Source organism: Tubulanus polymorphus, chromosome 6 (genome assembly GCF_964204645.1).
Source record: "Tubulanus polymorphus chromosome 6, tnTubPoly1.2, whole genome shotgun sequence".
Classification (NCBI taxonomy): Eukaryota; Metazoa; Nemertea; class Palaeonemertea; order Tubulaniformes; family Tubulanidae; genus Tubulanus; species Tubulanus polymorphus.
In genome coordinates this window covers 22,610,719-22,623,046 of record NC_134030.1, presented here as the reverse complement: position 1 = coordinate 22,623,046, position 12,328 = coordinate 22,610,719, and the positions used below count along the sequence as shown (strand labels likewise).

At 40.5% G+C, this 12,328-nt stretch overlaps 1 protein-coding gene across 1 annotated transcript in view; it reads right to left on the bottom strand.

Annotated features, from left to right (window-relative positions):
- Positions 1-12,328, bottom strand: part of LOC141907856 (dynein axonemal heavy chain 8-like) — a 63,014-nt gene that overhangs the window by 48,825 nt on the left and 1,861 nt on the right. The window contains exons 3-19 of the mRNA XM_074797600.1: positions 12,092-12,182; positions 11,231-11,382; positions 9,783-9,978; positions 9,126-9,289; positions 8,602-8,778; positions 8,074-8,187; positions 7,138-7,245; positions 6,351-6,599; positions 5,599-5,796; positions 4,910-4,986; positions 4,193-4,406; positions 3,575-3,710; positions 2,519-2,709; positions 1,820-2,017; positions 1,529-1,648; positions 1,096-1,249; positions 396-621 (exon numbers count right to left, since the gene is read on the bottom strand). Coding sequence (XP_074653701.1) covers positions 396-621; positions 1,096-1,249; positions 1,529-1,648; positions 1,820-2,017; positions 2,519-2,709; positions 3,575-3,710; positions 4,193-4,406; positions 4,910-4,986; positions 5,599-5,796; positions 6,351-6,599; positions 7,138-7,245; positions 8,074-8,187; positions 8,602-8,778; positions 9,126-9,289; positions 9,783-9,978; positions 11,231-11,382; positions 12,092-12,182 — 2,765 coding nt within the window. The remainder of the gene's footprint in view (positions 1-395; positions 622-1,095; positions 1,250-1,528; positions 1,649-1,819; positions 2,018-2,518; positions 2,710-3,574; positions 3,711-4,192; positions 4,407-4,909; positions 4,987-5,598; positions 5,797-6,350; positions 6,600-7,137; positions 7,246-8,073; positions 8,188-8,601; positions 8,779-9,125; positions 9,290-9,782; positions 9,979-11,230; positions 11,383-12,091; positions 12,183-12,328) is intronic.

Sequence of the window (12,328 nt, the reverse complement as noted above, 5' to 3'; positions counted from 1 at the left end):
TTTATGGAGGTAGACATCTTTCCTAGAAGTCTCTATAGGTCAAATCACCAGTAGACAATTTGATGATGTCATAGGGGGATTTATGGAGGCAGACATCTTTTCTAGAAGATGTGTCTAGATCAAATCACTAGTAGACAATTTAATGATGTCATAGGGGGATTTCTGGAGGCAGACATCTTTTCTAGAAACGTCTATAGATCAGATCACTAGTGGACAATTTGATGATGTCACAGTTGGATTTATGGACGCAGACATCTTTTCTAGAAATGTCTATAGATCAAATCATTAGTGGACAATTTGATGATGTCATAGGGGGATTTAAAATGTATTCCGGAGTGATGATGTCATTGGGGGTTATATATGAAAGGTGCCATATTGTTTTTAGCGGTACTCACTGATGAAAGAACACTCGTTTTCTGATGAGATCCAGTGATAGTCGCGTGGCGCGGAGAATCGCCTCCAGATTACGATGATTAAAATGGCTGAATAATTCCTGACACTGTTCGCTGAATAGTTGTTCCTCGCCGACCTCGACCGGCGGAACGGACGACGCGACTGATTGGTTATCCTGTTCGCGTTGTATATCCTGTTGTACGCTCAGTGATACAGCTATATCTTCATCTGAAAATATTCACACAAATTCACTTTTAATTCTATTACAACTATTTATTCCCTGCCTTGATCTGCTAAGAATCAATCAACTCGGTCAAATATAGACAGAAACTGTTTGATTTTACGCGTGATATAGCAATCTATTAACAAAGCTCTCTCAATCTGAAAATATCACCCAAAATAAGTATTTCTGGATCAGTACAGCGGGTGGGTATATGTCCAGTTTCACAAAAAGGTTTATCTCTTAAATCGATTTAATTTTTTCATTAATTCAGTTTATCTTAAATCGATTTAGGCCTTAATCCTTTTCGTGAAACCGGGCCCAGTATTGAAAGGGTTAAGTTTTAAGGCAGTTAAGTTTGAATTGCTATCCCCGTTGAAAACATGAAGCAACCAATATCGCAATTAAACCCAAATTTGGTCTATTTTTTTTCCCGTGAACCTGGACCTAACAGCTAATGCAGTACGAGATATAGTACGTACCTTGAGTAGTATTATTAGTAGTAGTATCGTTAGTAGTGGTAGTAGTTGAAGGAAGATTCGCGCGTTCCGTGAACATACTGATTAACTCATTCACAGCCGACTCAATCTTACGGCTTTTATTGTCCAATTCGATCGCGCATTCCTCGCAATGTTTCTACATAATAATAGAAAACAAATCGAAATAACGCCATGATTGATGAAACATTTTGTGACAAAGATTGAAATACCACGAGAGTTAATTTAGAGTCTTTCCGTTCTGGATTGTATAGGCTTAATATACACCTCATAATTATGTTATAACACTTTAATATTTCTGAAGATGACTATAAGGATATAGTTTAAACGATGAATAAACTACTCGCTCAAGGAAACATTTCAAACTCTATGCAGGGATTCTATATTGTTCAAGGAGGTGTAAATGGTGGACACGTACTTTGTTTTTTTCGATGAATGTCTCAATTTTCCAGGCCTTGTTCTCCGGTAATTCACACAGCATTGTTTCGCTGATTTCTTTCAGTAATTTATCAATACGCGTCGATTTGATATCGTCAATCTATAAACAACAACCTTACAGCTACATGTTACAGGCACATGTCACAGCTACATGTTACAGGCACATGTTAGAGGCTTGTGTCTCAAAGTAACAGGAATAGGTTTAAATATGAACTAATTGAAAATGAACCGGTTTCAAATCAGCTTTGACTCGAGCCGAACAAAGTGTTACCTGTTTAATGAATAAATCGAGTTCTTTGAGAGCGTTTCTGATCGCCTGGAAATATCCTTTCAGACCCATCGACATCCACGTGATCGATACGAGACCCGGGCGTAACGCCTGGTCGACTTTCTTTATACTGGACTCTAACAGCGGTAGCAGAATAGCGGGAATCTTAGCTCGAATGGCGTCGTTCTCAACCAATAATAACTACAAATGATAAATACAATCATCATCAATTACTTTAATCATGTTTGGTTTAATCATAAGTTCCACTTTGTATCATATTTTCTATTTCAGATTCTATTTTCTTTAAGTCCTCATTTTGATGTAAGTCATCATGAGAATCATTGTGTCATAACTACAACGACTGCAGCAGCAGCAGCAGCAGTTTCACTGTATATCACCGGGTTCTGAAAATATCATGATATCCAAAATTCCATGATATTTCCCTGAATCTTGACCACAAATTCCCTGATTAAATTATAAGATATCCTCAATGGAGGCTGTTTCTTATCAAGAGGTTCCTTGAGTCACTCGTCACCAGGCAGAACTAGACACCGAAAATTCAAATTCTCTGATTAAATTATAAGATATCCTCAGTGAGGGCTGTTTCTTATCAAGAGGTTCCTTGTGTCACTCGTCATCAGCAAGAACAACAAGACACCAAAAATTCAAATGGATCTCCTTACTGAGATCTAATAAGTTTACCTGTAGTTGGTCACAGTCTTGTTTGAGTTGTGTTTGTAGATATCCGAGCATGAGAGCCGACTGTGGAACGTCCAACTCCAGTTTACGTATGCACTCCGACTCTTTGATCACCTGATTGATCATCGGGTCGAAATTCACCAGTAACAGAGCGTCGTTCTCCGGGTGACGTACCATTACCGGTACCTGTATACCTGCGCGATACAATTATACATCAATTACTGACGTTCGAGACATGTTTAAACGCTAATTAAACATCCGTAAATGATGTCCGATGTAGAACTGGGTTCGGGTTAAACTGAATCCACAAGTGTGGGTTCAAATCGGTGTATCTGGATCCATAACTGTGGAACTGAGTTCAGAACTGTATCTGGATCCAGAAACTGTAGAACTGGGTTCAGAACTGTGGAACTGGGTTCAGATCTGTGGAACTGGATTCAGAACTGTGGAACTGGATCCAGAACTGTGGAACTGGGCTCAGAACTGTGGAACTGGGTACAGATCTGTGGAACTGGATTCAGAACTGTGGAACTGGATACAGCAACTGTGGAACTGGGTTCAGAACTGTGGAACTGGGTTCAGATCTGTGGAACTGGATTCAGAACTGTGGAACTGGATCCAGAACTGTGGAACTGGGCTCAGAACTGTGGAACTGGGTACAGATCTGTGGAACTGGATTCAGAACTGTGGAACTGGATACAGCAACTGTGGAACTGGGCTCAGAACTGTGGAACTGGATACAGCAACTGTAGAACTGGATCCAGAACTGTAGAACTGGATCCAGAACTGTGGAACTGGGTCCAGAACTGTGGAACTGGGTACAGATCTGTGGAACTGGATTCAGAACTGTAGAACTGGATCCAGAACTGTGGAACTGGGTTCAGAACTGTGGAACTGGGTACAGATCTGTGGAACTGGATTCAGAACTGTGGAACTGGATACAGCAACTGTAGAACTGGATACAGAAACTGTGGAACTGGGCTCAGAACTGTGGAACTTGATACAGCAACTGTGGAACTGGATTCAGAACTGTGGAACTGGTGGATTTAAATCGTGTACCTTCTTTGACGACGTCTACAGATTTGACCCACGCGTTGTGATAAATCATCTCGAAGTCAACGAGAACTCGCGCCACGCGGTTATAATTACGTATTATACGTTTAGCTTCGTCTCCTTTCAGAACCGATCCGTTCTCCTGATACAAAACAAACACGCATTCATTAAACATTAATAAAACATGTTCCTCAAGCAGGGTGCGATCTAAACACTCGTCCGATTGCCCGGGACAAGTATATTATCATTAGGGCAAGTAGGTTATCATTATCACTTGTCCCCCGGGCTAGTGCAATTTTATGTCGCAAAGCTTTTTCCCACTCGATACAACGGATGATAGTGCCACCAATCAAACTGCCTGTGTAGGGCAAGCAGGGGGAGGGGGCAAGCAAAATTTCAGATATGCTTGCCCCCCGGGCAAGTGGCTTTCATTCCTTAGATAGGACCCTGTAATGTTGGTTTTGATAGACAAGTCACTGTCTAATACTATTTCATGTGAAAACCATTACAAATGATGTCTTCTAAGATCTTGTAGATTTTGATAATACGACTCAATTTCAAATTTCTAAAACAATCCTAAAGTCGAAGCTGGTTTCGACGCGATCCTATTTTTCTCATACATACCACGAATATGTCCATGGGCTCTTGTATTTTGCGAAACAGCTGTCGCGCCCAGGATATCTTACCGGCGACGGGCGGCATGTCTCTCGGTATCGGCGGCTCCTCTTTGTGACGTTGATACAGTTTACGTATCGTTTCGATTTCGCCGCCGAAATACAACAGAATTGCGCGATACTTCTCGTCGACGTTCAAATTCGGGATGTTCAAACGTTCGAATCTACGCGCCGAGAAAAAAAAGTTTCATCATTTGAAATATCTCCTCATGAAGCTGCGCGTTATTTCGCAGAGTTGCCACTTATGTGAAGCTAAAAATCCGTTCTGGCGCAATACGCGTTATAGGCCTCATTTTCATTACCGCCTATAGATCATTTTTTCAAATAGCGATTAGTTCCGTCAAATACACCTCATATATAAACCAGAGCCAAAAACAAACGAAGCGTCAGTCGATTTCGATCGTCGCGTCATCTTGGTTTAATCGTGTACTGCGAGGTTGTTGCCACTAAGTGGCAGCACAATACGGCTTTTTCGAACCCTCTACGGAGCCGTCACGTTTTGATGTTTAGGGTCGAATCCCGAATTGATTTTATTTTTTTCGTGATGTTTTCTTTTGTGGTTATTTGACTTCTCCCGAAAATCCGGAAATGAAATTGGATTTTTTTAAAATCCGGATTCCGGAGAAGTGGCAACTCTGATTTCGCGAGCGATACTGATATGACTTACCGAGACAGCAGTTTCAAAGCTTGCAGGGACGATGGAATACGCTCGAAACATTTATCCATAAACGATTGCAACATGAACTGAAAACACGAACGATAAATGATTATTTAGTCGGTGTTCCAAAATGTTTCATAATTCCTAGATTGTCCCTAGTTTATTTGAATACTATTGTATTGTAGCTACACCGATCATCACCTACCTGATAAATCTACTATACAATAGTAGTGAAAGCTTGTGAGTCGAATAAACCTAGTAAACCTATAAAGTATTATCTGTCTCCTTTTACTGATTCAACACCAGGTTAACACGGCATATCTATCAATCAAACTTTCTTGAATATTTCATGGGTCTTTTCTTTTTTTTCGAATTTTCCAAAATGGAAACGAACAGAAACTCGTACAGGACGTTGAAACTTTAGTGGTGAATGGTTGATAAAGGTGATTATCATCAAGAAAAATTGCTGAGGAAAGTGGCCCTTAAACGAGTGATTGACAAACCAGGGCCCAATTTCACAAAAAGGTTTAACTCTTAAATCGATTTAATTTCTTCATTAATTCAGTTTATCTTAAATCGATTTAGGCCTTAATACTTTCTGTGAAACTGGGCCCTGTAAATATAAATTCTGCAAGTTTTTGCTGATTTCCGAGTACTGCGTGGAATATGAGTAAACAGCGCGCGCGCGCGGTACTGACCTCTAAATCTCCGACTTGTCGCCGGAAATCAGAGAAATCGTTGTCGAAGTCGAGTTTACGATGGTCGAGGATGTCGTACGGTTTCTTCTTGACGTTCGTGAAAATCTGCTGGAATTTATTCGTCATCGGCTCGATGCCTTCGATGTTACAATCGGTTAACACTTCGTACACCGTGATTGTGTCTAACAGCTTCATTATCTACAACAAACGCACAATCTTATTCTCAAAACTGCCACTTTGATTTGGTTTTTCCCTGTCATGTTTTCCCTGATTTGATCTGCTAAGAATCCAATCAATTAACACAGTCAAATATGTGTAAGACATGGACGGAAACTGTTTGACGCGTTCTTACAATCTCAACTAATATCCCCGACTTTTACCAAATTCAATGACGTGTTTTTAAGAAATGAAAATTCCCCGACTTTTCATATCAGTAATCAATCCTGAAGTGAAATCAATGCCGTATGCCGAGTGATAAAGCATTCTTGATCTGATGACTCGTTTGATAATTTTCAGATTTTACCAAATTCAATGACTTTTATAAAGAAACAAAATTTCCCTACTGACTTTTCTGATTAGTAAATCAATCTTTAGTGAAATCAATGCAGCCAAATCTTATATCTATTCAATAACTTGTTTTTGATAATTTTCAGATTTAGGAGCCTAAAAAACGAACTGATTTTCACTACGAGTAACCTGGTGTTTAGTTGCGCCAGCTGGTGAGCATCGTCGATACCCGGTTCCGAATTTACCTTCTCCAGTCTCTTGCAGAAGGCGTCGAACTTGCCGAAGATGTACATCTCGGAGAAATCGAACGGACGATCGCCGGGAGTGAGTTCGATTTTTTTCTTACACCGCTGAAACGCGAGCTGATAATCGCGATACAGACCGATGCAGTGATTCAGTTTGACGATCAGATCGTCGCGCGATTGTTCCCAGATTCTCGTCGTACCGTCGCCGTGGATATACGTCTTACAAGCCGTCACCATCTGATTGGTCACCTACAACACACGCACAGTTACGTTATCACGTTACATTTATCCTAATTTGAGTAAAAAATTCCACAATGTGTGAGCGAATGTAAAAAATTTATTCAAAAATTTAGAAATATTTCGAGTGGTTGCTTCCACCTTTCTTCAGTCAAAATTGATTACCCGAATAATTTCAAATCATTTAAACAAACTTTTTAGATTCGTTCACACATTGTGGGATATTTTACTCATCGAGTCTTATCCGAATATTGTGATTCATTGTTCTAATTTTGAAAGTATTTTGATAGCTCATAGAAACACAGCATGGATCCCGCAGTATTATGAATTCGAAATTCCCAAGTTTTTCACGGGTGATATTTTTCAATTTAGCTGAAATAGTGACTCGTGTTTGAGGAGAATTGCTGATGAAATCTGCCCTCGAGGAAGTGTATGATATCCCAGAATTAGGCTACGTGAAATGTAAAATCAATCTCACAGACATTTCCAAACTGGGTAACATAATTTTTAAATTTCCAAGTTTTTCCCGATTACCGCAGGGGCTACTCACTTTAATGAACAGCGAAGTCATTCTCTCCGATGTATTGTAGTATCTGGAGATGCTGTGTATCATTCTGATAGCGTTGATTAAACTAGGAATACTCTCAGTCATCGATACCTATCAATATCAATTACAATATAAGGTGTGACACAGAGTAGGGTCCGATCTAAGCACTGATTGCCCGGGACAAGTATATTCTCATCAGGGCGAGTAGGTTATTATTATCACTTGTCCCCCGGGCTAGTGCAATTTTATGTCTCAAAGCTTTTTCCCCAATCGATACAACAGTTGGACTGCTTGTGTAGGGCAAGTAGATTTTGGAGGGGGGCAAGTAAAATTTCAGATATGCATGCCCCGCGGGCAAGTGGTTCTTATTCCTTAGATCGGACCCCGGAGAGCAAGTTTGGAAGAACGGAAAGTTCACTCAGATCTGGTGTAATTAGCTACAGTGTATGTTAATAAGCAATGAATGGTTGAGACGCAGATCTGAATGCAGAAACAGAGAGTGCGTAGCCACCAATTTGCAAATTCCCTGAGTTTTCAATGATTTGTCACAGAAAATTTCTCGAATCACTCAAGAACCTCAGAGTGAATCTAGAAGAAATTTCTAGGTTTAAAAATGTTACAATTCATTCATTCATCATTGAATCATGTACTGATAAAGAAACACGCGGTCAAAAGCATCATCGGAATTCCCTGGGGCCGGTTGCATATTCATAGCTTAGACTTAAGACCAGCTCAGTTCCGTAGCCAATCTAACAACTGAAGACCGGTCTTAAGATTTAAGACCATTTTTGGACTTAAGTCACGACCGTGCAACTGGCCCCTCAATTTTACAGATTTTTTGTTGTGCAAAATGCCTCGAGTTTGTGAGTTTTCTCTCGGTTTTCCAGGCCAGGTTTCCCTGGGAGACGAGAGGATGGAGAGAGGAATAATGTCACTTACCGGGTCACATCTATAAATCGGCTCACAGAATTTCTCCAACGTATAAAGATATTTCACGTTGTCGCGAGCCTCGTTCGCCGAATCGGTGATTCGCGAATCTAAATCTTTCCACATCTACAACAAACAAACAGTTTGGAATGTAAAAATGTCCGCCTCCCTCCACAATTGATAATCTCAGCAAGGGCAGATCTAGGATTCTTTGGAGGAGGTGGATATGAAAATTGGAATGGCCACTAACTTTGAAAAGGGGAAGATTTGGCAAAATGAGGGATACAAGCACTAAAATTGGCCTGAGTCTCTGGTGGGCCTCCAACAGAAAAATTAGGACAAACGGGACTTTTCTGGCCCTCATCGAGACTCATTTGGATTTATTTTTTGTCCTGTTCAGATTTTTATCACAAAAGAAAAAATTTTCAGACATTTTGGAGGCCGGGCACATTTGAATTTCGAAACGAGCGGACTAGTCCGACCACTTAAATCCGACCCCTTGCTGAGAGTAATACTCGTGAGATCGTTGCGTCGACTTACTTTCATGACTTTAGATTTGGCGATGTTGAGGATATTGATGACCACGCGACACTCGTGGCTCTTGATTTGTTCTAAGATCGAGTTGAATCGGACGGTGAGTTGACGCCAGTGTTCTAATTCGGCTAACGGACCCGTGTCGTCGGCTTCTTTACGCATCTGTTCGCTCTCGGCCAACACCTTCAAAAGATGCACCACGAAACAGGAGTTAGAGAGTTAACTCTGAGTTAAAATTGGTTCATTTTAGATGAGCTTACGCAGAGTCAAATCTTAACTCACAACTGTGTTACCGGGTCCACGGCCCAGTTTAACTCTTAAATCGATTTAATTTCTTCATTAATTTAGTTTATCTTAAATCGATTTAGGCCTTAATCCTTTTTGTGAAACTGGGCCCTGCAGTTTAGGTTACGCACTTTATTTTATTTGTTTCTATCCAGAATCGGGGGCACCCTTTCCACCCATTTACAAATCCGCAAATCACTTTTAACTTCGCCCCCCTTCTCGTAGTAAGGGATAAATGGTGTTACCTGTTCGATCTGTTTACACCAGGTCGATACTAACGTCTCCAGTTTACCGACTATATCCGGATTAGCGGCAGACGTGATGCAATCACCGGCCGTTTTAACGCAGCTCAAATCGACGACGTCCGATTCGTTCAGTTTAACCACGCTGTCTACACTTCCTCGAGCGCCTACAAATAACGCGACAACAACATCAGCCTCTTTTATTCCACTTGCTCCCTCCCCTGACTATTCTTTTCCAGGATCCATAGTGATAGGCCTCGAGTTCATATTCAGCACTTCTAAACCCGAAATAAGCACTTTCGATCCTGTAGATTTGATATTTGGAATACAGAACAGACATTAAAACTTTGGTTACAACGAAATGGTTTGGAAAAAGGAAATTAGTGACTAGAAGATCGTTGGGATTTAAAATTTGTTTGAGACATCTACAGTAGTGACAAACCCGACGACGCTGAAAGACATTTACTCAGAAAATACTGACTAAGCACTTTTGAGAGATTTCCTAAAAATAGGTACTAATACTATTTTCTAAGGGCCCTTATTTTTATTTTTCCTAAATAAGCACTAATACTGATTTATAAGGACCGCTACGAACCCCGTTTTTTCTAAAGAAACGAAAATGGCCCGAGTTTTCTCCGGCGCGTTCCGTTCTCAACTTACACTGCATGAAATGTAGGAAATGTTTAAGATTGTCGAGGAAGTCTAGTCTTGTTTTGCGACCCTGCGGTGTATCGGTTAGTTTACCCCACGAGCGCATCGTCTGCATGGCCGGATGTAATACGGTGCTCATAGTCGCGTGTAGAGTCGGTATTATACCTCCTGAAGACTTCACGTCCAATACACCAAACGATACATCCTACAAATACATCAACATCGACATCGAAATTATAACTTAGTGCATGTTGTACATGCGTTTAAGTGTGCATCCAATTCCACAGTTATGTGGGTTAAATTTGACTCTACATCCAGTTTCACAGGGTTTAATTTGAATCAGTATCCGGTTCCACAGTTGTGTGGATTCAATTTGAATCTGGATCCAGTCTGCAGTTCCACAGTTGCGCGAGTTAAATTTGAATCTGGATCCAGTCTGCAGTTCCACAGTTGTGTGGATTCAATTTGTATCCGGATCCAGTCTGCAGTTCCACAGTTGTGTGGATTCAATTTGTATCCGGATCCAGTCTGCAGTTCCACAGTTGTGTGGACTCAATTTGTATCTGGATCCAGTCTGCAGTTCCACAGTTGTGTGGACTCAATTTGTATCTGGATCCAGTCTGCAGTTCCACAGTTGTGTGGACTCAATTTGTATCTGGATCCAGTCTGCAGTTCCACAGTTGTGTGGATTCAATTTGTATCCGGATCCAGTCTGCAGTTCCACAGTTGTGTGGATTCAATTTGTATCTGGATCCAGTCTGCAGTTCCACAGTTGTGTGGATTCAATTTGTATCTGGATCTAGTCTGCAGTTCCACAGTTGTGTGGATTCAATTTGTATCTGGATCCAGTCTGCAATTCCACAGTTGTGTGGATTCAATTTGTATCTGGATCCAGTCTGCGCTGCAATCATAATAATAATCACGCGAATTTCAATAGGGTTTTCTGTGAAGAAACAGAAAACCCTAATTAATAATATTATTAACTTAGTTCTATAGCCAATCCAACAACTTAAGACCAGTCTTAAGATTTAAGACCACTTTTGGACTTAAGTCATGACTGTGCAACTGGATCCTGGGGCCAGTTACATAGTAATGACTTAGATTTAAGACCAGTTTAAGACCAACTTAGTTCTATAGCCAATCTAACAACTTAAGACCAGTCTTAAGATTTAAGACCACTTTTGGACGTAAGTCACGACTGTGCAATTGGCTCCTGGGGCCAGTTGCATAGTCATGACTTAGATTTAAGACCAGTTTAAGACCAACTTAGTTCTATAGCCAATCTAACAACTTAAGACCAGTCTTAAGATTTAAGACCACTTAAGACCACAAGAGGACTTAAGTCACGACTGTGCAACTGGCCCCTGGATTTTCACCGACCATAAGCTGAATAGAGCCATGAATTCATATTGAATAATCAACATAGCCACCAGGCAGCGAGCGATATTTCCTCTTACCTCGGCGACGTTTCTCAAATTGACCGCTTGCTCGACTTTCGTCCGCAGGAAGTAAACGTTGATGTTGTCGAGGGGGTCACGTTTGCCGTCTGTGATGAACACGCGCGTCATTCGAGAGCCTTTAGCCGCTCCCGCAAACGTTCGACCGCATTCTGAAAACGAAATCAACGCAACCGATTTTAGCAATATTCGCATTCATCTAAAACCAGGCACCGGTTTCGTGAACAGTTTAAATTGTTGCCCTCATTGAAAACATGAAGTAACCAATAGCAATTAAATCAAAAATTTAAGTGAAAGTTTTTCGTGAAACTGGGCCCAGAACAATATTTCTCAACACAGGGGTCACAGACGGGATGAACTCTTTCTCTTGGAATTTTCACATTATTTTCACATGACCCTTAAAAAAATTTGGCTTTTTCACATTTTTTTTCACCACAAAATACCAGGACCCAGTTCCACAGTTCTGAGTTAGAGTTAACTCTGAGTTACGATAAGTTCATTTTCAATGAGTTACGTCTGAGTCAAATCTTAACACAGAACTGTGGAACTGGGTCCTGTATTTTTCACATTTTCGTCAAACAGATTTGTTCAAATAATTTTTCAGGTCACGGCGACACAATAATATTAGCAGTTACTGGTCACAATCTGGACAGATTTAAACCTTAACGCAGCAACATCTCGACTACACAGTTATAATGCCATAAAAAGTGCATCAAAATAATTCACAGGCATTTTCTTGAATTTTTCACACATTTCCAAGATTTTTCAGAGACTTCAAAATTTTCCGACATTAATTCGCAATTCATCGAGAGCAGAATAAACCCCCTTCTTACATTGCTACTGATCATTTCTGAAACTGACCTTCAATTCCGGGAACCTCCGCCTCTTGATAGTAGAACATTAACGACCGCGAGCCATCCTTCATCATAAACTTATTGAACAATTCTATTTGCTGAAATTCAAAAATATAATTTGCACAATCTATTTCAGCACAGTAGCAGTAGTTATCAACATTTCCCACAAATGGACCGGCTTTAAAATTTTTTCAGTGCGTCCACATTTATCTCCAGCACAATAAGATATTAATTAGCCAGCACT